Source organism: Heterodontus francisci, chromosome 9, assembly GCF_036365525.1.
Source record: "Heterodontus francisci isolate sHetFra1 chromosome 9, sHetFra1.hap1, whole genome shotgun sequence".
NCBI classification, from domain to species: domain Eukaryota; kingdom Metazoa; phylum Chordata; class Chondrichthyes; order Heterodontiformes; family Heterodontidae; genus Heterodontus; species Heterodontus francisci.
In genome coordinates, this window is record NC_090379.1 from 111,408,305 (window position 1) to 111,434,819 (window position 26,515).

At 42.5% G+C, this 26,515-nt stretch overlaps 1 protein-coding gene across 3 annotated transcripts in view; it reads right to left on the reverse strand.

Moving 5' to 3' along the window:
* Positions 1–676: 676 nt before the first annotated feature.
* Positions 677–26,515, reverse strand: part of LOC137373976 (neutral alpha-glucosidase C-like) — a 159,698-nt gene continuing 133,859 nt past the window's right edge. Inside the window, exons 22-25 of one of the 3 annotated variants that reach the window (XM_068039679.1) lie at positions 25,540–25,668; positions 24,352–24,464; positions 14,693–14,793; positions 677–2,996 (exon numbers count right to left, since the gene is read on the reverse strand). In XM_068039679.1, the coding sequence (XP_067895780.1) occupies positions 2,884–2,996; positions 14,693–14,793; positions 24,352–24,464; positions 25,540–25,668 (456 nt within the window). In that variant the 3' untranslated portion in view covers positions 677–2,883. Of the gene's footprint in view, positions 2,997–14,692; positions 14,794–24,351; positions 24,465–25,539; positions 25,669–26,515 lie in introns of those variants that run through there. The other 2 variants (XM_068039680.1, XM_068039681.1) reach the window with 2 other exon arrangements.

Sequence of the window (26,515 nt, forward strand, 5' to 3'; positions counted from 1 at the left end):
TTAAGTCATTTGTGAAACTGAATTCAATATACCTGGTATTTTGAGGAGAAGCACCAGAAAAAAAATTAACATAGTTGACTGATTTTGTTGGAAAAACCCAACTGATTCACTAATATCCCTCAGGGAAGGAACTTGCCACCCTTACCCAGTAAGGCCTCCAAGAGACTCGAGGGCCACTTGTCGTACAAAGTTTCAAAGCCCAACACTTTGCTAGGCGACTAGAGATGAGCTATAAATAAAGTCTTGCCAGCATCATCCACCTCCTGAAAACAAATGAAGAAGTCATCAGGAAGAAAATCTGAATGTACAAAAGAAGCAAGGACACTCCAACAAAAAAAATTCTCCAATAAATTCAAATTCCTGGCAAAAGTCTTGTCTTCTTTCAAGCAAGTGATTCAAGTGACTTAAAGGGTGGAGAAATTGTTTGTAAAACAATGAATGAGACTTTGCAGTGATGTGAAAGATGCTTCAAGAAATGCTCCAATTTGTCTCTCCTGGCCCAAAATCTGCCCTGCATCAAAGGCATTTACTGAAAGATCAAAAGCAAAAGAAACGAAACAAAGTGGTCCTTAGAAATAGGAAGCTTCTCCAGAATAAAGGTTAAGATCTGTATTTCTTTTCTGTCCATTGACAACTGCTAGAAATAAAAGTAAAAAACTGAAACAGATGAATAAAATTTTAGTCGTCAAGCAACAGTTTATTTTATTTCTTTGATCAACTGTGAGAAAAGTGAAGCAATTAATAACAGGAATTTTGGGGAAGAAGAATCAGAACAGAAATACCAATATAAATCTTGTGAGTTGTGGAGAAATATTTGTGGTTTTTAACATCCTTAATTTGTTATATAGTAACTGGCGTACATCTTGCTCGTCTACCATTTTTGCAAAGTGAGCAATATTGAAAACATTCCAAATAATCTAACTCAGTTGACTTCAATATGCCATGAACATAGCATTCGATGAGATGCTCAGGAATACTCAGAAAGCGTTCATAAGAAAATGGGGAATTGAGCTGGGTCAGCACATTTAATTTTCTCAGAACCAAGGCTTGGATTTAACAATAGACTGCGCAACCCAGGAAAATCTGAGTCTAAGCTGCTTCCCAATCATTGGAGATCAGGCCTTTTGTATCAGTGAACCTCTAAACTCAAGCTGTCAATGTAAACGAGAAACCATTCAGATTCCAATACCAATCCCTGGAGCACTCTACTCAGCACTTCCCCATCCTGGCATAACTCTCCTAACAACTCCCTACCACTACTCATCTGACAGCCATTCTCATATCCATTCCCAGGCTTTACCTTTAATTTTCATCGTCTTAAGATTGGTCCAGTTGAGACCTTATTTCCTCAAAAAAGTCGAGCCTAAAATATCACACATGACCCCATGGCATTTGGTGGTCACAGGAACCTGCATTATAGTCAGTGGATGTGCACTAAGCTTGTAGTAGAATGCACAGCCAATACTCCCAATGTTTTGAGTGTCTGTCATTCCGTTAACTGATGACAACTGAATGAATGGATTTATATCATGACTGAATTTGCCATTGTGTTACACTGGGATTAGAATTGGCATCTCATGCAGCTCAGCAAATGCGGGCCTCTCCGGAAGGCTTCTCTGGGTGCAAGGATTAAAGGTGGAAGCTTTAGGTTAGAGGTTAACAAGATGGACAGCATGTTCCAAATATACAATATGGAAGATAATTCCAAGAGACTCACCTAACCAGGTAAATCCCAGTATTTTTACCACACCATGAAACTTTTCATCATTAGAAAATTGTGCAAGCACAGGTGAAGCAACACTTGCCTTTTTACCTCCTCCCTTCCCACCATCCAGGGCCCCAAACACTCCTTCCATGTGAAACAACTATTTACTTGTACTACTTTCAATTTAGCATACTGTAGTCACTGCTCACAATACAGTCTCCGCTACAATGGGGAGACTAAACGTGGATTGGATGACCGCTGTGCTGAACACCTCCGTTCAGTCTGCAAATGTGACCCCAAGCTTCCAGCTGGTTGTCAGTTAATTTAAGTTAAAATCAAACACAGTGTTTATTCTCAATCTAGTTATCTGACCTTTTCATTTTGTACAGTTTGCACTGATTTTCACAGTATCACAGATATTGTGCTTCCTTCTCTTGTTTCCATGTGCCAGTGTGGCACATTTTAAAGCAACAGCTCTGACATATATACCATTTCTCTCCACTGCCAGTGGAAGTGAGAACATTTCGAGTAAGTCCTGTTGGGTGAATATAGTTAACTTTACCCCCTCCTCGACTGGAGGGTTGGACTCATCCATGGCTACAATTCCAAATGCACAGGTTAATCTCTAGCCCTAACTCAAGTGGCCACTCTTCATGTGTCGGCCCAGACATGGAGCATCAATAGGCTTCTCGGCTGAAGAAAGTTTGGACCGATCCTGTTCTCATCAGACATCAACACATGCACATCTCTGAGGGAGTCACTGCAGAGTGGTTAGGAGAGGGTAATTTAGATAATTTTGCAGCGCTCCACCATACTAGCACTACTACCTTGGTTGAGATCACACTCTGAGGATCAAATCTGGAACACTCCTAATCTATTATGCTCTGTGATTCACCATTTGTCTTCCAAGGCACGGAAAATCTGTGAGTTACGTTGTTACCACACACTCAAATAGCTATAACCATTTCTACCTCAGCAAGATTACATAGGTTGAATTAATATAGGAAAAAAATAATCAAGAGGAACAGTAATTATAAAACAGATTATCACAGGACCTTAAAAATATCCTCGACTGGATTGATATTTTGGGACGATACGATCTACTGAACAGGCACCAATTTCCAGTAAAGTAGCTGACCAAACATGTAAGTGAAGAGCATTGCCTGAGTGTCCACCCTTCAGTAATGAAGTTTTAGCATCCAGTCACACCCTACGTTAAACTGTAAGCCTTCAATATTTAAAAGGGACTTCTCCACATTGTAGGTAAAATGTATTGGACTCTCCTGTATATCTGTAGAGGGAAATGAACAAAATTATCAGTAACATCGCTAACAGCAGGGTGCTAGGTATCAAAGAAAATAACAACAACCTGCATTTCTATTTTGCCTTTAACGTAGTAAAACATTTCAGGGCACTGTCCTGGAGTGTTTCAAACATAATCTGACTCTGAGCTATTAGGACAAGTGACCGAAAACTTGGTCAAAGAGTTAGGTTACAAGAAGTATCTTAAAAGAATTGAGAAAAGGCAGAGTGGTTTAGGGAGAAATGCCAATACTTAGGGCCTAGGCAATGATGGAGCTAGTAAATTCAGGGACAGGCAAGATAGCAGGGTTAGAGGAACACAGAATTATCAGAGGGATTTTAGGAGTGGAGAAGAGGCTCATGGGGTGGGGGTGTGGGGAGGTGGGCCGAAGCCATGGAGAGATTTAAACATAAGCGTGAGAATTTTAAATTTGAGACATGGCTCAAGAATAGGGGCGAAGCATGAACAGGACTTGGTACAAGTTAGGATAAGGGCAGCAGAGCTTTGGATAAGCTGAAGTTTACGGAGTATGGAAGATGGGGGGACGGCCAGGAGGGAATTGGAATAGTCTAGTATGGAGATAACAAAAGCACGGATGAGGGTTTCAGCGTAGATGGGTTGAGCTAGGGGCAGAATCAGATGATGTTAAATCATAGAGTCATATATGGCTGGTAAGGAGGCCATCTGGCCCATCGAGTCTATGCCAGCCTTCCGTAAAGCAATCCAGTCAATCCCACTCCCCCACTCTAACCCCATAGCCCTGGAGGTTTATTTCCTTCAAGTGCCTATCCAATGTCCTTTTGAAATCATTGATTGTCTCTGCTTCCACGACCCTCATAAGCAGTGAGTTCCAGGTCATTACCACTCACTGTGTAAAAATGTTCTTCCTCACATCCCCTCTGCGTCTCTTGCCCAAAACTTTAAATCCGTGTCCCCTAGTCATTGTATCATTAGTTAATGGGAACAGTTTTTCTTTGTCTACCTTATCCAAACCTGTCATAATCTTGTACACCTCCATTAAATCTCCCCTCAATCGCCTTTGCTCCAAGGAGAACAATGCCAACAGCTTCCCCAATCTAACCTTGTACCTAAAATCTCTCATCCTTGGTAAATCTCCTCTCAAGGACCAAAACTAGATGCAGTACTCTACTTGTGATCTAACTAGATCTTTATAAAGGTTTAGCATAATCTCCCCACTTTTGTACTCAATACTTCTATTTATGAAGCCCAAGATACGATATGTTTTGCTGACCACTCTCTTAATATGCCCTGCTACCTTCAAAGATCTATGCACATGCACCCCAGGTCATTCTTTTCCTGCACACTCTTTAGAACTGTGCTGTTAAGTCTATATTGTCTCTCGCCATACCTTCTGCCAAAATGCATCACCTCACACTTCTCTGTATTAAAATCCATTTGCCACTTCTCTGCCCATTCTGCTAGCCTACCTTTGTCCTGTTGCGGTTGATTTGTTTCATCTTCACTGTATGTTACTCCTCCAAGTTTGGTATCATCTGCAAATTTTGAAATGTCACTCTCTATTTCAATATCCAAGTTATTTCTATACATCAAAAAAAACCAGTGGCCCTCGCACTGACCCTTGGGGTTCACCATTGTCTACCACCTCCAGTCTAAAAATTTAACCATTTATCATGACTCGCTGTTTTGTATCCTGAAGCCAATTTTTTATCCAAGCTGACACTGACCCTCCTATTCCATGAGCCCCAATTTTGTTAACTACCCTTTTATAAGAACATTTATTTATTTTATTTGTTTAGAGATATAGCACTGAAACAGGCCCTTCAGCCCACCGAGTCTGTGCTGACCATCGACCATCCATTTATACTAATCCTACATTAATCCCATATTCCTACCACATCCCCACCTTCCCTCAATTCCCCTACCACCTACCTATACTAGGGGCAATTTATAATGCACTCCCTCGACAGCAAGTATATCTTTCCTTAGGTAAGGAGATCAAAACTGCACACAATACTCCAGGTGTGGTCTCACCAAGGCTCAATATTATTGCAGGAAGACATCTTTACTCCTGTACTCAAATCCCCATGTAATGAAGGCCAACATACCATTTGCCTTCTTAATTATTTGCTATACCTGCATGTTAGCTTTCAGTGATTCATGATCAAGGACACCCAAGTCCCTTTGAAATTCAACACTTCCCAGCCTCTCACCATTTAAGAAATACCCTGTATTTTTGGTTTTCCTACCAAAGTGGATAACCTCACATTTCTGCACATTGTAGTGCATCTGCCAAATTTTTGCCCACTTGCTTAGCCTCTCCAAATCCCATTGATGTGTCTTTGCATCCTCCTCACAACTCACACTTCCACCTAGTTTTGTGTCATCTGCCATCTTGGAAATATTACATTTAATCCCCACATCCGAATCATTGATATAGATTGTGAATAGCTGGGGCCCAAGCACTGATCCTTGTAGTACCCCAACAGTCACAGCCTGCCAAATTGAAAATCACCCATTTATTCCTACTCTCTGTTTTCTGTCTGTTATCCAGTTCTCAATCCTTGCCAGTCTATTCCCTCCAATCCCATGTGCTCTAATTTTGTTTACTAACCTAAGGATGTGTTTACTAAGGATGTGGAAGCTTTGGAAAGGGTGCAGAGGAGATTTACTAGGATGTTGCCTGGTATGGAGGGAAGGTCTTACGAGGAAAGGCTGAGGGACTTGAGGTTGTTTTCGTTGGAGAGAAGGAGGAGGAGAGGTGACTTAATAGAGACATATAAGATAATCAGAGAGTTAGATAGGGTGGATAGTGAGAGTCTTTTTCCTTGGATGGTGATGGCAAACACGAGGGGACATAGCTTTAAGTTGAGGGGTGATAGATATAGGACAGATGTTAGAGGTAGTTTCTTTACTCAGAGAGTAGTAGGGGCGTGGAACGCCCTGCCTGCAACAGTTTTAGTTTTTTAGTTTTAGTTTTAGAGATACAGCACTGAAACAGGCCCTTTGGCCCACCGAGTCTGTGCCGACCATCAACCACCCATTTATACTAATCCTACACTAATCCCATATTCCTACTACATCCCCACCTGTCCCTCTATTTCCCTACCACCTACCTATACTAGGGGCAATTTTATAATGGCCAATTAACCTATCAACCTGCAAGTCTTTGGCATGTGGGAGGAAACCGGAGCACCCGGAGGAAACCCACGCAGACACAGGGAGAACTTGCAAACTCCACACAGGCAGTACCCAGAATCGAACCCGGGTCCCTGGAGCTGTGAGGCTGCGGTGCTAACCACTGCGCCACTGTGCCGCCCTAGACTCGCCAACTTTAAGGGCATTTAAGTGGTCACTGGATAGACATATGGATGAAAATGGAATAGTGTAGGTCAGATGGTTTCACAGATCGGCGCAACATCGAGGGCCGAAGGGCCTGTACTGCGCTGTAATATTCTAATTCTAATTCTAAAAAAAAATAACCTCTTGTGTGGGACCTTATCAAAAATCTTCTGAAAATCTAAATATACCACATCCACTGGTTCCCCCTTATTTATTCTGCTGCTTACTTCCTCAAAACATTCCAACAGGTTTGTTAAACATAATTTCCCTTTCATTAATCCATGTTGACTCTGCCAAATCTTACCATTATTTTCGAAGTGTCTTGTTATCACATCCTTTCTTATAGATTCTAGCATTTTCCCTGAGACTGATGTTAGGCTAACAGGTCTGTAATTCCCTGTTTTCTCTCTCCCTCCTTTCTTAAATAGTGCAGTTACATTTGCCACCTTCCAATCTGCAGGAACCATTCCAGAGTCTATAGAATTTTGAAAGATCACCACCAATGCATCTACTATCTCTACAGCCACATCTTGTAATGCTCTGGGATGTAGATCATCAGGTCCAGGGGAATTTATCTACATTAAGTCTCATTATTTCTGTAGTACTTTATTTTTACTAATAATATCTTGCAGTTCCTCGTTTACACTAGTCCCTTGGTTCTTCATTATTGCTGGCAGATTTTTAGTATTTTCCTCTGTGAAGACAGACACAATGTATTTGTTTAGTTTCTCTGCCATTTCTTTATTCCCCATTATAAATTCTCCTGACTCCACTTGTAATGGACCCATATTTGTTTTTGCTAATTCGTACGAACATACGAATTAAGTACAGAAGTATGCCATTTGGCCCGTCAAGCCTGCTCCGCCATTCAATAGGGTTATGGCTGATGTGTTTGTGTTTCGAATTCCACACTCTCAGCTACCCACAATAACCTTTGATTCCCTTGCCTAACAAGAATTTATCTACCTCCGCCTTAAAAATATTCAATGGCCCCGTCTCCACCACCTTCTGAGGCAGAGAGTTCCAAAGTTGCACAACCCTCAGAGAAAGAAATTCTCATCTCTGTCCTAAAAGGGCGACCCCTCATTTTAAAACAGTGCCCCTAGTTCTGGACTCACCCACAAGAGGAAACATCCTTTCCACATCCATCTTGTCAAGACCGGTCAGGATCTTATATACTTCAATCAAGTCTCCCCTCACTCTTCGAAACTCCAGTGAAAACAAGCCCAGTCTGTACAACCTTTCCTCATAATACAACCCGTTCATTCCAGGTATCAATCTAGTAAGCATGTAAGATTGAAGCACATGGGATTGGGGGTAGTGTATTGCGATGGATAGAAAATTGGTTGGCGGACAGGAAACAAAGAGTAGGGATAAAAGGGTCTTTTTACGAATGGCAGGCAGTGACTAGTGGGATACCGCAGGGATTGGTGTTAGGACCCCAGCTATTCACAATATGCATTAACGATTTAGATGAGGGAACTAAATGTAATATCTCCAAATTTGCAGATGACACAAAACTGGGTGGGAGGGTAAGTTGTGAGGAGGATGCAGAGAGGCTTCAGGGTGATTTGGACAAGTTGAGTGAGTGGGCTCATGCATGACAGATGCAGTATAATGTGGATAAATGTGAGGTTATCCACTTTGGTAGCAAAAACAGGAAGGCAGATTATTATCTGAATGGCTATAAACTGAGAGAGGGGAATATGCAACGAGACCTGTGTGTTCTCATACACCAGTCGCTGAAGGTAAGCATGCAGGTGCAACAGGCGGTAAAAAAGGCAAATGGTGTGTTGGCCTTCATAGCGAGAGGATTCGAGTACAGAAGCAGGGATGGCTTGCTGCAATTATATAGGGCCTTGATGAGGCCACACCTGCAGTTTTGGTCTCACTTATCTGAGGAAGGATGTTCTTGCTATAGAAGGAGTACAGCGAAGGTTTACCAGACTGATTCCTGGGATAGCGGGACTGACGTATGAGGAGAGATTGAGTCGGTTAGGATTATATTCGCTGGAGTTCAGAAGAGTGAGGGAGGATCTCATAGAAACCTATAAAATTCTAACAGGACTTGACAGGGTAGATGCTGGAAGGATGTTCCCGATGGTGGGGGAGTCCAGAACCAGGAGTCATAGTCTAAGGATACGAGGTAAACCTTTCAGGACTGAGATGAGGAGAAATATCTTCACCCAGATAGTGGTGAGCCTGTGGAATTCGCTACCACAGAAAGCAGTTGAGGCCAAAACATTGAATGTTTTAAAAAAGGAGCTAGATATAGCTCTTGGGTCTAAAGGGATCAAAGGATATGGAGCGAAAGCCGGAACAGGCTACTGAGTTGGATGATCAGCCATGATCATAATGAATGGCGGAGCAGGCTCGAAGGGCCAAATGGCCTACTCCTGCTCCTATTTTCTATGTTTCTATGTAAACTTCCTCTGAACTCCCTCCAAAGCATTTACATCCTTTCTTAAATATGGAGACCAAAACTACACACAGTATTCGAAGTGGTCTCACCAATGCCCTGTTTAACTGAAACATAACATCCTTACTTTTATTTTCAATTCCTCTCGTAATAAAGGATAGCATTCCATTAACCTTCTTTATTACTTCCTGTACCTGCATACTAACCTTTTCTGACTCAAGCACTAGAACACCTAGATCCCTCTGCACCTCGGAATTCAGCAGTCGTTCTCTGTTTAAGTAATATTTTGCTTTTTCATTCTTCCTGCCAAAGTGAACAACTTCACATTTTCCCAAATTATACTCCATCTGCCAGATTTTTGCCCACTCACTCAACCTATCTATATCGGTCTGCAACCTCCTTCTGTCCTCTTCACAACATACTTTCCTACCTATCTTTGTGTCATCTGCAAATTTAGCTACCATGCCATTGCTCCCCTCATCGAAGTCATTGATATAAATTGTAAAAAGTTGAGACCCTAGTACAGACCCCTGCGGGACTCCACTAGTCACATCCTGCCACTCAGAAAAGGACCCATTTATGCATACTCTCTGTTTTCTGCCGGCCAACCAATGTTCTCTCCATGCTAATATGTTGCCCCCTACACCATGAGCTCCTCCTTTGTGCAATAACTTTTTATGTGGCACTTTGTCAAATGCCTTCTGGGAATCCAAGTACAGTATGTCAACGGGCTGCCCTTTGTCCACAGCACAGGTTATTTCGTCAAAGAACTAATCTTTTCCTTTTTATATATAGAAGCTTTTACAGTCATTTTTATGTTTCTTGCTACATTACTCTCATATTCTATTTTCCCTTTCTTAATCTTTTTCTTGGTCCTCCTTTGCAAAATTCGAAAATGCTCCCAATCCTCAGGCTTACCATTTTTATTGGCTAACTTTATACACTTCTTCCTTTGCTCTAATGCAATCCTTGATTTCTTTCATTTGTCACAGTTGGAACATTTTTCCAAGCTGGGTTTTTGTGCATTAAAGGAATGTATTTTTGTTGTAAACTATGTATTAGTTTTTAAAATGTTAGCCATTGCCTGTCTACCGTCATACCTTTTAACGTAGTTTCCGAATCCACCATTGCCAATTTGCCCCTCATACCTTCACAGTTTCCTTTGGTTAGATTTAAGACCCTAGTTTTTGATTGAACTACATCACTTTCAAACTATGTAAAATTCTAACAACTGTTTCCTAAAGGCTCCTTTACAACAAGATTATTAATTAGCCCTTTTTCATTACACAATACTAGATTTAAAATAGTGTGTTCCCTAGTTGGTTCCTCAACGTAATGTTCTAGAAAACCATCTCGCACACATTCCAAGAATTCATTCTCCACAACATTAGTACTAATAACGTTGATCCAGTCTATATGTAGACTGAAATTCCCCCATGATTACTGCATTACCCTTGTTACATGCACCTCTAATTTCTTGATTTATACTGCGATTTACTTACCACTGCTGTTTGGTGGCCTATTGTTACGAACAGGTGAGACAGAGGTCTAGGGTTCCCTTTCAGCCTTCACCTGGTCCGACTGCAACAGGGTTTAATTTTAAACACACCGTGTTTTCAGCTCACCCTTGTTGAATCCCTTTTCACCGCTTTCCAATTATAAGGCAAAGAAAACAGCACAAACAGGCTTTCCCAGGTTGTTGAAATTTATTAAACTTAAACTCTGATTCGGTTAACGCCTACGGATACACGACGCGCCCACGCCAGCATGCATACGCGATACGCACATGCAGATAGGGACAGAAATTGGGACGACACAGTGGCGCAGTGGTTAGCACCGCAGCCTCACAGCTCCAGCGACCCGGGTTCAATTCTGGGTACTGCCTGTGTGGAGTTTGCAAGTTCTCCCTGTGTCTGTGTGGGTTTTCTCCGGGTGCTCCGGTTTCCTCCCACAAGCCAAAAGACTTGCAGGTTGGTAGGTAAATTGGCCATTATAAATTGCCACTAGTATAGGTAGGTGGTAGGGAAATATACGGACAGGTGAGGATGTGGTAGGAAGATGGGATTAGTGTAGGATTAGTATAAATGGGTGGTCGATGGTCGGCATAGACTCGGTGGGCCGAAGGGCCTGTTTCAGTGCTGTATCTCTAAAAAAAAAAGAAAGAGCAGAATAAAAATAAAGTGGAAAAGTTTGAAGGAATCTCTGAAGAGGGTTTTTTGTTACTGTGCTTCAAGCTCGCCGTAGAGTCCTTGATTGTAGGTAGATATTGCTTTTCATTGGGGCCCAGTATTCTTCTTAAACCTTGTTCACTGTAGGAGACTTTTCTCTCTTGGAGTTCATGTGTCTTCAGTGAGTTTTGGAGTACCGTGAGAAAGAGATGGGAGCAGACAGACAGGCAGGAGGTCTTCTTCAGTCCAGGAACATTCTGCTTTCTGCCCAAGCGGTTTGTACAAATTCAAAAACTCAGGTTTCCCAGCAGGTTAGTCATGTAACTAGCTGGTTAGACCATGGCCATTTGTGTATTTGGCCATCTTAGCAGCCGACCTGGAATGCGAGCTCCCACACCTTCAATGTCTGGTGATCAAAAGTCCATTGTGGGTTCAATGTCAGGGAATGGCTGCTTTATTCTTCCAAACACTGTCTGTTAATATGCAAATGTCTTTTCCAGCCATGGCTGATCTGTTCAACAAGTACTCTCCTCACTCAATGTTCATGACAAAATTAATGTGCCTCATTCTTGGCAGTTGGGGGCCTAGCATGACACCTATAAACAAGTCCCACCAATGTTTTCTGCCCGTTGCTGTTTCTTAGTTCCACCCAAACTGATTCTACATCTTGATCTTCAGAACTAAGGTCAGCTCTCGTTACAGTACTAATGTCCTCTTTAATTAATAGAGCTACCCACCACCTTTTCCCAGCTTCCTGTCTTTCCTGAATGACACATACCCTTGGATATTCAGGTCTCGGCTTTGGTTTCCTTGTAGCCACATCTCTGTAATGGCTATCAGGTCATACATATACATTTCTATTTGAACTGACAATTCATCTGTTTTATTGCAAATGCTGCAGGCATTCAGATACAGAGCCCTTAATTCTGCTTTTTTACTGTTTTTGTGAACTCTGGCCCTATCTGCTGGCACACTCTTAAGTTTGCAATCACTGTCCCTTCCTGCCATATTCTGATCATCATTACTTTTATTGCTACCTTGATCTACTGCTTTGTCATTTCCCTTTAGTTTATTCAATTTTCCCCAATATGATCCCTTCCCCCCTCTGTTCAGTTTAAAGCCCTCTCTACTTCCCTACTTAAACAACTTGCTAGAACACTGGTCCCAGCATGGTTCAGGTGAAGTCCGTCCCCAGTACTGGTGCCAGTGCCCCACGAACCAGAACCCACTTCTCCCACACCAGTCTTTGATCCACATATTCATCTCTCTAATCTTATTTACCCTATGCCAATTTGCAACTGGCACAGGTAATAATCTGGAGATTATTACCTTTGAGGTTCTGCTTTTTAATTTAGTGCCTAGCTTCTCATACTCCCAATGCAGAACCTCTTTCCTAGTCCTATCTATGTCATTGGTACCTACATGGACCATGACCACTGGATCTTCTTCCTCCTACTGCAAGTTCCTCTCCAGCCCTGAGCAGATGTCCCGAACCCCGGCACCAGGCAAGCAACACAGCCTTCTGAATTCTCACTCTTGGCTGCAGAGGACGGTCTCTATCCCCCTGACTATACTTTCCTCTACTACCACTACTTTCCTTTTAACTGCCCCCCATGGTGCTGTGGTCAGTCTGCTCATCCAGACTACAGTCGTCACTCTTGTCCATAAAAGCTGCAAGAGCCTCAAACTTGTTGCTCAATTGCAAGGGCTGAGGCTCCTCCACTCCCACTTTCTCGATTACCTTACCTGCTTGGCTTGCAGTCACACCCTCCCGTACCTTGCCACCAGCAAATCAGACAACCCTATCCTAAGGGGTCTGACTGCCTTCTGGAACAAAGTGTCCAGGTAACTTTCCCCCTCCCTGATGCATTGCAATGTCTTCAGATCATCTACTCTAAGCTGAAGCTCCTCAAGCCACAGACACTTACTACAGATGTGGTTGCCATGGATTGCCATGGCATCCAGGAGCTCCCATATGCTGCAGCTACAACACATCACCTGTTCTGCCATCTTTATTGTGTTAATTAAATTAAATTTATTTTTCTTAAATTATAGTTCGCCTCTTCACTAAACTCCCGTCTTCACACTCTATGCACTCAAGCAGTACTCAGTACAGACAAGCAGCACTCAGAGACCCCTGAATTTATACTTTCTGAGAAACCATGATGAGTCAGCTCCACTCGAGCTCAGAAACCAGTTTAATCTAGCTACCTAATTAACCAGCTACAGCTGCTCTCGGAGAGCTTATATAGCCCTGTTTAAGGCTGGAAGAAACTTAACTTGTCTTTTCACTTAAACAGTAATTTTTAGTTAATTGCTAAATGTCAACAAAAACTAGACGTTAGAGAGAGATTAACCCTTAAGATCCTCTCACTCACCAAACTCCCGTCTTCACACTCTGTGGTACTTTGTCAAACACTTTCTTAAAATTTAAATAGACAACATCCATTGCATTTCCTTCATCAACCTTTTCTGTTACTTCATCAAAAACTCAATTAGTCAAGCACGATCTGCCTTTAACAAATCCATGTTGGCTATCCTTAATTAGTTCAAACCTCTCCAAGTACCTGTTGATTTTTTTCCTGATTATTGTTACTAAAACCTTACCCACCACTGAGGTTAAACTAATTGTCCTGTAGTTACTAGAACTATCCTTACACACTTTCTTGAATAGGGATGTCACATTTGCCACTCTCCAATCCTCTCCCCTCCCGTATCTAGGGAAGACTGCAAGATTATGGTAAGCCCTTCCGCTATCTTCATCCCCACTTCCTTTAGTAACCTTGAATGCAAGCCATCCGGACCAGGCAACGTTTCCACTCTAAGCATTGCCAGCTTTTCCAGTACCTCCTGCCTCTCAATTTTCATCCCATCCATTACATCTACCATCTCCACTTTTACCGATATTTTGTCAACATCCTATCCTTTAGTAAACACTGATACAAAGTACTCATTAAGTATTCCAGCCTTGCCCTTATAAGCATACATCAACCTCTTTGTTCCTAATAGGCCCTACCCCACCACTTACTATTTACATGTCACTAGAAGATTTTTGGGTTCCCTTTTATGTTGACTGCCCTTCTATTCTCATATTCTCTCTTTGCCAGTCTTATTTTCCTCTTCACTTCCCCTCTCACTTCCTTAAGGAGGTGGAAGTCGTCCTTGGTGATGTAGCAGATATGGGTTCAGAATCTCAGCCAGGGTCAATTAGGACACCAAGATTGCAAATAGCCTGGTTCAGCCTCAGACAGGGTGAAGGGTACACACATTCCAGCCAGATCACTACCATTAGCTCCTTTTCACCTTTTAGATTTTCTTAGAAAATTAAAGCAAAATTTACATGCAGCTGCCCAGAGGCAAATACTTTGAATCATTCGACTCCCTCTGTTTTTTGCAGTGGGCATCTCATTTCTATTACTCAACCAGGAATGGAAGAGGCTGATTGATTTGTACAACTAACACAGCCATTCTTTTTCCTTACTGTTCCTGGGTCTCTGTGTCACTCAGATAAAAAATCAGGTAAATGTATGCCAGCAACTCTCTTGGTCCCTCTTCCAGTGGGTTTCCTTTACTGGGTGTCCCTCAAACTCTCTGAATGATTGCCCACTCTTTCAGATATTATTGGTTCTGTTGTGTATTTTCAGCATTTTTTTGGTTTATTCAGATTTAAGCATTTCCATTTACTGATGAAAAACTGGACATTTTTGTGAATACTCAATTGAACAAAATTCCCTGTTGCAAAGGGTTACCGAGAACAGTCTGGTCAGTTTGTTTACCTGAGCACTCTGTTGTCACACAAGAAGGTCTTGCAGCTCCCATAATGAGGACCCTCTCCACCAGACACTCAGTACGATACTGCCCTCTCACATCAGCACATCTGAACACAAGGGGAAAACACATTACACAGTTTAGCATTTTACACAGGTAGTGGGCACTCAATGAAGAGCAGAAATTATTGCACAGAATAAGTCATAGGGATCATGATATCCTTATATAATTTTTCCTCACAAGGTTAATCTCCCTAGTAGCCTAATCAGTAAAGATGATGTGTAACTGAGACGTACAGAACATAGGAATGTAGGGATAACAGTAGGTCATTTAGACCCTCAAGCCTGTTCTGCCATTCAATGAGATCATGACTGATTTGCAACATAACTCCACATACCTGCCTTTGCCCCATATTCCTTAACATAATTCTATCAAGCTCAGATTTCAAATTAACAACTGATTTAGCATCAATTGCCATTTGGGAAGAGCGTTCCAAACTTCTTGTCAACCAGTTAACCAGTTAAATCAGTAAACCAGATCTTCCAGGTTCAATTGCTAGTTCATGTTAAATTAGCTGAGTTCAGCTGGAGCAGCAGTAAAGGGACTCAGTGGACCTGACTGGGAATGGGCAAAGTAAACCAGGGTTTCCAACTACCCAGCATCTCACTCCTGGAAAGTGTACACAAAGATGCTGAGGCCTTAGCTATGATTCCTGTGAACATCAGTGTCTTAACTCACACATGAAGCATGACAGCTTGGCCCGGATACCGGAGAACAGTTGGTGTCCACAGAACTGTATTCCAGCATGAAGTAACAAAAGAAGAAAATTAACAAAACAAAGAAAAACAAAAGTTACACCCAGCCATAGTCAGCTTTGACTTAATATCAGTTATTCAGTCACCCAATAGTTTTCACCTCCTTTGAATGATCTACTCCAGTTAAGATCCCTGCTGAAACTGATGGTATAGCGTATTTATAATTTAGCTGAAACTCTCAAAGCTGGGGTAGCCGAGAAACACTGAGGTTTACAGTAGAGACGGAAGCCATTCAGCCCATCATACCAGCATCGGTATTGCTTCAGCAATCCAAAGCTGTCGTGCTCTCTCACATTATCCCCCTGCTTCCAATATTTATCTATGCTTCCCTTTAAAAAGACTATAGCGTCAGTGTCGACTACCTTGTGGGGCAAAGCATTAGGCTCAAACAATCCTCCATGTAAAGAAATATCTCCTCACCATTGGTGATAATTTTAAGCTACCAGAGACCCGCAAAACATTTGCAGTCAAATTAACATCTTTATTGCAACAGTACTTCTTTAAATACGCGATTTCTAGTTATTCTTTGACCAATGATTTTAACAGAATCAGAAGTTCTCACTCTGGAAAAAGCTACATACAAACAACACATTTTATCAGGAGTCTGACCTTGTGACTTAATTCTAGTTAGAGAACATGAAAGTCTAATTGGGAACTGTTTTCTCCTGAGTTGAAATGGCAGGTTTACATCTGATGGGCTCAGTATTATTTGAGGAATGAACAATCTATTTCCTTGAAATCTGCCTGTTATAATTTCAGCATCTATCATCGAAGGAAACAGCTTCCTAACCACCAATTTTGCTCCATGACAAAGTCCTTGTTTAGGATTCAATTTTCAAAGCAAAATTAAAATTCCTTGAGTCTAAGATTGTACATTGACATGCCATTGGAGCTAGACTGTGTAGAGACTCTGGAGGGTATAGACATAGGAATATAGGAACAGGAGAAAGCCATTCAGCCCATCAAGCTTGCTCTGCCATTCCATTAGATCATGGCTGATCATCTACCTCAACGCCACTTTCCCACGCTATCCCCATATCCCTTGATGTTATTAGTATCCAGACATCTATCGATTTCTGTCTTCAACATGCTCAATCATTGAGCTTCCACAGCCCTCAGGGGTAGAGAATTCAAAAGATTCACCACCCTCTGAGTGAAGAAATTCCTCCTCATTTCAGTCTTAAATGGCCTTTCCTTTATTATGAGACTCTGTTCCCTGGTTCTAGACTCACCAGTCGGGGAAACATCCTATCTACATCCACCCTGTCACACCCAGCAAGAATTTTGTAAGTTTCAATGAGATCACCTTGAAACTCTAGAGAAGACAGGTCAAGTTTCCTCAATCTCTCCTCATAAGACAATCCCGCCATCCCAGGGATGAGTCTGGTGAACTTCTGTTGCACCCCCTCTATGGCAAGTATATCCTTCCCTTAGATGACGAGACCAAAACTGTATAAAATACTCCAAATGCAGTCTTACCAAGGCTCTATACAATTGCTGCAAGACGACTTCATACCTGTACTCAAAGCCCCTTGCAATGAAGTCCAACATACCATTTGCCTTCCTAATTGCATGCTGCACCTGCATGCTAGCTTTTAGTGACTCATGAACAAGGACACATAGATCCTTTTGGATATCAACACTTTCCAACCTCTCACCATTTAAGAAATACTCTGTCTTTCTGTTTTTTCTACCAACGTGGGTAACTTCACATTTTTCCATCTTATATTCCATCTGTCATGTACTTGCCCATTCACTTAGTCTGTGCAAGTCCCCTTGAAGCCTCCTTGCATCCTCCTCACAACTTACATTCCCACCTAGTTTTGTGTCATCAGCAGATTTGGAAATATTACACTTGGTCCCCACATCCAAATTATTTATAAAGATTGTAAACAGCTGTGGCCCAAACACTGATCCTTGCGGTACCCTACTAGTAATAGCCTGCCTTCCTGAGAATGACCCGATTATTCCTACTCCGTTTTCTGTCTGTTAACCATTCTCAATCCATACCAGTATATTACCCCCAATCCCATGTGCTCTAATTTTGTTTACTAACCTCCTATGTGGGAACTTATCAAAGGCCTTCTGAAAATCCAAATACACCAAATCCATTGGTTCTCCTTTATCTACAAGTAACATCCTCGAAAAACTCCAACAGGTTTGTCAAACATGATTTCCCTTTCATAAATCCATGTTGACTCTGACCAACCATATCATTATTTTGCAAGTGTCTAGTTATCACTTCACTTATAATGGATTCTAACATTTTCCCGACTAGTGATGACAAACTAACAGATCTGCAGTTCCGCGTTTTCTCTCTCCCTCATTTCTTAAGTATAGGGGTTACATTTGCTACTTTCCAGTTTGCAGGAACCTCTCCAGAATCTAGAGAACTTTGAAAGATAACCACCAGCGCATCCACTATCTCTACAGCCACCTCCTTCAACACTCTGGGATGTAGCTCATTTGGTCCAAGGGATTTATTAGCATTCAATCCAGTTAATTTTTCAAATACTACCTCTTTACTAATACTAATTTCTTTCACTTCCTTATTTTCACAAGTCCCTTGGTTTCCTAGTATTCTTGGGAAATTTTCTGCATTGTCTCCATGAATCTTTATAAAGGAAACTACGAAGGTATGAGGTGCGAGTTGGCTATGATGGATTGGGAAACATTATTTAAAGGGATGACGGTGAATAGGCAATGGCAAACATTCAAAGAGCACATGGATGAACTGCAACAATTGTTTATCCCTGTCTGGCACAAAAGTAAAACTGGAAAGGTAGCCAAACTATGACGTACAAGGGAAATTAGAGATAGCATTAGATCCAAGGAAGGTGCATACAAATTCGCCAGAAAAAACAACAGACCTGAGGATTGGGAGCAGTTTAGAATTCAGCAAAGGAGGACAAAGGGATTGATTAAGAAGGGGAAAATAGAGTATGAGAGTAAGCTTGCGGGGAACATAAAAACTGACTGTAAAAGTTTTGATAGGTATGTGAAGAGAAAAAGATTGGTGAAGACAAATGTAGGTCCCTTACAGTCAGAAACAGGGGAATTTATTATGGGGAACAAAGAAATGGCTGACCAACTAAATGCATACTTTGATTCTGTCTTCACAAAAGAGGACACAAATATCATACCAGAAATGTTGGGGAACACAGGGTTTAGTGAGAGAGAGGAACTGAAGGAAATCAGTATTAGTAGAGAAATGGTGTTGGGGAAATTGATGGGATTGAAGGCTGATAAATCCCCAGGGCCTGATGGTATGCATCCCAGAGTACTTAAAGAAGTGGCCCTAGAAATAGTGGATGCATTGGTGGTCATCTTCCAAGATTCTACAGACTCTGGAACAGTTCCTACAGATTGGAGGGTAGCTAATGTAACCCCACTATTTAAAAAGGGAGGTAGAGAGAAAACAGGGAATTATAGACCAGTCAGCCTGACGTCAGTAGTGGGAAGAATTCTAGAGTCCATTATCAAAGGTTTTATAGCAGAGCACTTAGAGAACAGTGGTAGAATTGGGCAGAGTCAGCATGGATTTACGAAAGAGAAATCATTCTTGACAAATCTACTAGAATTCTTCGAGGATGTAATTAGTAGAGTTGATGAGGGAGAGCCAGTGGATGTGGTTTATTTGGACTTTCAGAAGGTTTTCGACAAAGTCCCACATAAGAGATTAGCGTGTAAAATTAAAGCGCATAGGATTGGGGGTAGTGTATTGCGATGGATAGAAAATTGGTTGGCAGACAGGATACAAAGAGTAGGAATAAATGGGTCTTTTTCCGAAGGGCAGGCAGTGACTAGTGGGGTACCGCAGGGATCGGTGCTAGGACCCCAGCTATTCACAATATATATTAATGATTTAGATGAGGGAACTAAATGTAATATCTCCAAATTTGCAGATGACACAAAACTGGGTGAGAGGTTGAGTTGTGAGGAGGGTGCAGAGAGGCTTCAGGGTGATTTGGACAAGTTGAGTGAGTGGGCTAATGCATGGCAGATGCAGTATAATGTGATAAATGTGAGGTTATCCACTTTGGTAGCAAAAACAGGAAGGCAGATTATTATCTGAATGGCTATAAACTGAGAAAGGGGAATATGCAACGAGACCTGGGTGTTCTCGTACACCAGTCGCTGAAGGTAAGCATGTAGGTGCAACAGCCAGTAAAAAGGACAAATGGTATGTTGGCCTTCATAGCAAGAGGATTCGAGTACAGGAGCAGGGATGTCTTGCTGCCTTGGTGAGGCCACACCTGGAATATTGTGTGCAGTTTGGTCTCCTTACCTGAGAAAGGCTGTTCTTGATTTAGAGGGAGTGCAGCAAAGGTTTACCAGACTGATTCCTGGGATGGCGGGACTGACGAATGAGGAGAGATTGAGTTGGTTAGGATTATATTCCCTGGAGTTCAGAAGAGTGAGGGGGGATCTTATAGGAACCTATAAAATTCTAACAGGACTTGACAGGGTAGATGCAGGAAGGATGTCCCCGATGGTGGGGGAGTCCAGAACCAGAGGCCATAGTCTAAGGATACGGGGTAAACCTTTCAGGACTGAGATGAGAAGAAATTTCTTCACCCAGAGTGGTGAGCCTGTGGAATTCGCTACCACAGAAAGCAGTTGAGGCTTTGTATCCTGTCTGCCAACCAATTTTCTATCCGTCGCAATACACTACCCCCAATCCTATGCGCTTTAATTTTACACGCTAATCTCTTATGTGGGACTTTGTCGAAATCTTTAACAATCCTCCTTGCTGTTTTCCAAAACCCCCTACTTCTGCCTCATCAGCAAACTCAATATCATTTTGCCTGTGCCCAAATCCAAATCATCTGCATAATCACAAACAAAACTCCTCCAGCACCAACCTCTGAAATATCCCTTCCTCAATCCAAGCAACACCCATTTACCCTTATCCTTTGTTTCATGTTAGTCAGCTAACTTTCTGCGCTGCAACATTTCATTTATTTTTATACACCTAGAATTTTGCACCTTTTTTTCTTGAAGGATAGCTTATCAAATGCCTTTGGAATAAACATATATAATATATCTTCTGCATTATCTTTCTTTTTTACAAAACACTACTAAATTTTCAAATACAAATTGCCTTTAACAAATACATGTTGGCTGTCCTTAATTATCCCATGCATCTCTAAATGTCCACTAATTTGATTCTGAATTTTGGATTTTAATTTTTCCCAGAAATAACACTAAATTAACTGGGCTCCAGTTATTTGGTCTATTCTTCTCTCCCCTATTGGATGAAGGTATTACGTTGGCTACCCTCCAAATGGAAGTGCAAATTTTCCAACATGTGCCTCAACCATTTCCTGGCTGTCAGACTGCCTGACTAAAGTAGTCATGGATTAGCCCAAATTTCCTCTAACATTGGGAAGACTGAAGTGATTTAGGAGAATGGTTTCCCAACCCAGGAGGAGCAGCAATTAAAATAAAGCAGATAAAATTCCCTCTCTATCTGATATTAAAATGCCTGTCTTTCTGGGATATGAGGCGCCACATATATGTATGCAAATTGGGGTTTTAGTATGTCAAAAGGATTCCAACACCATCTTAACCCAAAGAGACCATTGAGCCTGTAGTGGCTGTTGGAGTAGATACAATTAGGTCACAAAATCAAAAAGATTCTTCCAGGCAAGTTTAAAATTTCCCTTTGTGGTGCCAGGTGGAGCAGGCGTTCTTCGCATTCCCCAATCGCCTCCCACCCACGTGAGCCCCAATTTCCCCAGCTCTCAGTATCCCTCTCTCCCCCGACACAAGACCCCAATCCCACCAACCCCCATTCATTCCATGTCTCACTCTCCCCCCTCTGTGAACTACCATTCCATGACCTCAACTCCCCTATCTCCCTCTCCACTGACTGCTTCCCCATCTGTGATCACTCTCTCCCCACTCCCCAAGCCCCAATCCACAGGCCAACCTCCCAATTCCTGGTCACCACTCTCCCCTCGCTCCCCAAACATCAATCCCTTATCCTCTAATCCCTGTTCTCCCTCTTCAAACCCAACCCCACACTTCTTGCTGCTCTTTACTCTCCCTTCCTACCCCAGCATCCCATTTCTGATCACGCTGACTTGGGGCAACTCTCTGCAGTAGCAGCCCATGTTGCAACGAGAAATTTAAAGGGCGAGCTTCTCCCGAGCTGTTAACAGCAGTGCCTGGGACATTCACTGAGTCACCATGTTGGTGCCAGCTCTCTGCAAGAGCAACCCACCTAGTCCCATTTCCCCTGCCTTTTCTCTGTAGCCCTGCAAAATTTTCTCTTCAGATAATTATCTAATTCCCTTTTGAAAGCCACAACTGAATCTGCCTCCACCACACTCTCAGGCAGTTAATTCCAGATCCTAACCCACTCACTGTGTAAAAAAAACTTTTTCCTCATGCTACCTTTGATTATTTTGCCATTCACCTTAAATCCTTTGGTTTTCGATCCTTCCGCCAATGGAAACAGTTTCTCCCTATTTATTCTATCCAGACCTCTCATGACTTTGAACACCTCTATCAACTCTCCTCTTAACCTTCTCTAAGGAGAACAGATCCAGCTTCTCCAATCTATCCTTGTAACTGGAATCATTCTTGTGAACTTTTCCTGTACCCCCTCTAATGCCTTCACATTCTTCCTGAAGTTTGGTGCTCAGAATTGGAAACAATACTCCAGTTGAGGCCAACCCATTGTTTTCTAAAGGTTCAGCATAACCTCCTTGCTTTTATACTCTATGCCTCTATTTATACAGTCCAGGCTCATGATGCCCTACTAAGCACTTTCTCAGCCTGCTCTGCCACCTTCAACGATTTGTGCACGTATACCCCCAGGCTCTTGCACCGCCTTAAGAATTGGATCCTTTATTTTATATTGCCTCTCCTCATTCTTGCTCCCAAAATGTATCACTTCACAATTCTCTGCATTAAATTTTATAGAAAACATAGAAAATAGGAGCAGGAGTAGGCCATTCGGCCCTTTGGGCCTGCTCTGCCATTCAAAAAAGATCATGGCTGATCATCTAATTCAGCACCCTGTTCCCGCTTTGTCCCAATATCCCTTGATCCCTTTGGCATTAAGAAATATATCTATCTCCTTCTTGAATATATTTAATGACTTGGCCTTCTGTGGTAGAGAATTTCACAGATTCACCACCCTCTGAGTGAAGAAATTTCTCCCCATCTCCGTTCTAAATGGCATACCCCGTATCCTGAGACTGTGACCCCTGGTTCTGGACTCTGCCATGTGTCTGCCCATTCCACCTTTGTCCTCTTGAAGGCCATACTAGGGTGATGACCAGGATGAGAAACAGTAATGGTTTTTGTAGGGACAAGGGCATCAAAGGAAAGGAAAAGAAAAGGAGACTTGCATTTCTACAGTGCCTTCCACGATGACAGGACGTCCAAAAGCACTTTACAGCAAATTAAGTACTTTTGACAATACATGTTCCAATCCAGGAGGGTAGGCAATCCTAGGGAGAACTCTGTTCCGGCTGGTTTTCCACCGGTTCCCATTAACTGCCAGGCAATTTTGGTCAGGAACCTGGCCAGTGGCATGTTAATGAGGCTTGGTTGTTCACATAAGCTGGGCCTCCTGCCGCTGCTCCCAGATAATCCAGCTCCACGCTAGGCCAGTTTTCTGCTCGGAAGTTAAAATCCCCACCAGTGTTTTTGGGGCAGATCAAAAATTCTGCAGCTTTACTGCTGACTCCACCCATTTGACCCAGAGCTGAATTCCAAACCTGCATCCTATCATCACCCAGACGGCTTACTTTCACCTCTACAACATTGGCCACCTCCACAACAACCTTACACTGCCACCTTCTTCATGCCTTCATCAACTTCTGCTTAGAGTTTTCCTTGCTAGCCTCTGTCCTTCACCCTCCATAAAAGCCCAAAGCATCCAAAAGTCACCCTGTCCCATGCTAAGGGCTGGTCATGTTTAGTCTCCTGTGTATCCCTTCCTTTCCTTTAAGGACAGAAACTTCAGCCACTTTGACCCTCCTCTTAACTTCCCTTCTTCCTAAAGCTCTCCAGCTTTCTAGTTTCAGCTTCAGCTTTTAAAATAAATTCTCAAAACCAATCTCTTCTATCAAGCTTTTCGCTCTCTTAACCCTCCCACAAAATCTCAGTGCCTGCACCTTTCCTCCCCTGTGGGATATTTTTCATAACTGTAATACTGAAAACTGTTGCTGTAGGTCTCCTTTTGTGGCTTGTCTCTTTCTCAGTAAGTCTCTCTTCTTGGAAAAGGCCATTACTGTAAGACTAGAGCTGTAAGACCTGGAAGGACAAGGGCAGCAGTCGCATGGGAACCACCACCTGCAAGTTCCCCTCCAAGCCACACACCATCCTGACTTGGGACTATATTGCCATTCCTTCACTGTCGCTGGGTCAAAATCCTGGAACTCCCTTCCCAACAGCACTGTAGGTGTACCTACCCTACATGGACTGCAGCAGTTCAAGAAGGCAGCCCACCACCACCTTCTCAAGGGCAGTTAGGGATGGGCAATAGATGCTGGTCTTCCAACGACGCCCACATCCCAGGAACGATTTTAAAAAAAACTCCACTTTACAAAGGGTCCTCATGCTGTGCCTCTTTTCAATAGTCACCTTGGCTGGATTCAGAAAAGGGCCATCATGGTAAACTCTCCTGTTGTAAAGAGTTTTCATGGTGTTTGCTTCTTTTATAAAAATTAGCCTAGTGATATTACCCCTCTAGATAGGCCTCCTATGACAACCAAAGACTATCATGAGCCAGCAACACCCAACATGTAAAAGCCACTTCCAATCAGTTGAGACCTTGGCCCAGAATTGTTTGAATAAGTGACAGTGAAATATGAGCTGCTGATGATACTCACACTGCTGAAAATGTGTTATCCTTGAAGCTGAATCTCCTCAGTAAGAATTGGTTCTTGCTCTGATAGTTGAAAGAGTGCCCGTCATCAATAAACAACTTCCCTGTGGCTGAGTTCTACAACAGGAATATGGAACAGATCAGTCTGAAAGGTGAAGAACTGATAATCAATGACTAATACACTGTCTGAGGCAGCCACACAGATTATCTCTCCAGGGTTTTCCATTTGTAAACTCACAAACTCAGTTCAGTTGCCTCGATGAGGTGAGCTCAGGAAGCTGGCAAGCTGCATCAGAGTTCCCATTTGGAGCACATCCCTCACTCCCCCCCCCCCCACCCCAGCTCACTGATGAAATGTTAACTTGGCCTGAATCTTAAAATGCTTTGGACCTCCCAAGTGCCGTGTTGGGAGCAGTGCCGTTCAGCACGCAAACCGAAATTTTCCTCCACCAGCTGCTCACTTTGCTGAGTATGGTGAAGAACGACCTTGTTGCTCAGAGCACAAGGATGCAGTCTGCTACTCTCAAAGTGACTCACACAGCGAGTGTCCAATCTCGGATGTTCCAAAAGAGAGCACACCAGAGCGGAATTACTCCTACAGTTACCATTCCTCAGCTATCCAGGAATAGGTCCATTGCACATGAATTTATCAGGCAACACATAAATTGATGCATGACAACTAGATTAACCAATGGGATTGCAGCAGATCATCGGGTGGAATTCCCTTGGCTATTCTGTGAATCAAACGTTATAACTTTGGTGACAGCCCTATTTACTCGGTATGTCCAGGGGTTTCTGCCAATGTTACAGCAACCAGTTAGGAGGAGAACTCCCTGCAGAAATTCCCGGTGCAGAGATCACAAACGTCAAGAGCAATTTTTCACTTGTAAGTGAATTTTCTGTTGTCAAGGAAAGTGTTAGGGAATTCCACTTTATTTTTTACACTTTGTAGCCATTGTCATAATCAAGCAGTCCCACATCTGATCAAAATGGATTGCCTCTGCCTCAGATGAATACCCCTTTCAACACCAGTGTGACATTTCCATTTCACACAACAGCCATCCTTCCATCCTCTGAGTGCACACACTCTCCAGTAGGGCTGTGACTACCCAAATACATTTTGTCACTTAGCTTGTCATGTTCACAGCAACATCCCAAAAGTACAATTTAACCAAGCAGAAACACCCATTACCTCAGAATTCAATGCAATATATAGGGTGTAGGAAACTCTCTCCATAGCCTTTGTGGACCTCAACACCTGCGTCTTCCTGGATATGATGGTGCCACCACGTTGATAAATGGGCACCTGCAACGACACAAGCTATATCAGAAATAATGCAGAACAACCAAACCCTGTTGTTACAGGTTCACTGTGACAGAGAAAGTAGTCATTGTTTGGCTGGATTGTTGTAGGATATTTCACAGATTTGCTGCTGCCCTGGTGAAACTATGAAAGGAGAATCTATACTGAACTATGTTGGATGATGGATGCAGGCACACAGCTTTCTTCTCTACTGAAGCCCAAGGAAATCTTCCTGTCCTCTTCCTCCTCCATGAATCTTCACTGTATGAATGGCAAAATGATCAAGCAAAGCTGCTCCTTCACACCCACCCCTTCCACGAACTTTCCAAATAATTTCTGATTCCGACTTACGCGAGTAATGAAACTATCTTTGATATATTTGCTTATATTTTTATACCGTCTTATATTGCCCTGATCTCACAGGAAAATATTTTAAAATATTATATGTGATACATGTCATGGTGTCAGCACTCTGTGTGCACCTTATGTGATACATGTGCTTGTGAGTACAGAAACAGGAAGATAATGCAGGTGAATGTGTGGTTGAAGAAGTGGTGCAGGAGGGAGGCTTCAAATTCCTGGGGCAATGGCATCATTTCAGGGGCACGAGGGACCTGTACAAGCCAGATAGGTTTCACTGGAAAAAGGCTCGGACCAAAGTCCGTGCTGGGAGGTTAACGAGTGCAATGGAGGAGAATTTAAACTCATTTGACAGGGTGAAGGGCACCAGAACTCAGCAGCAGAAAGGAGAGACAAGGTGCACAGAAGACTAGGAGGAACAAACAGCAACAGAATAAATAATAGAGTAGAAACAGCATATTGTAGATTGAGGAAAGAAGTAGACTAGCATGGCGTTGGAATGCCT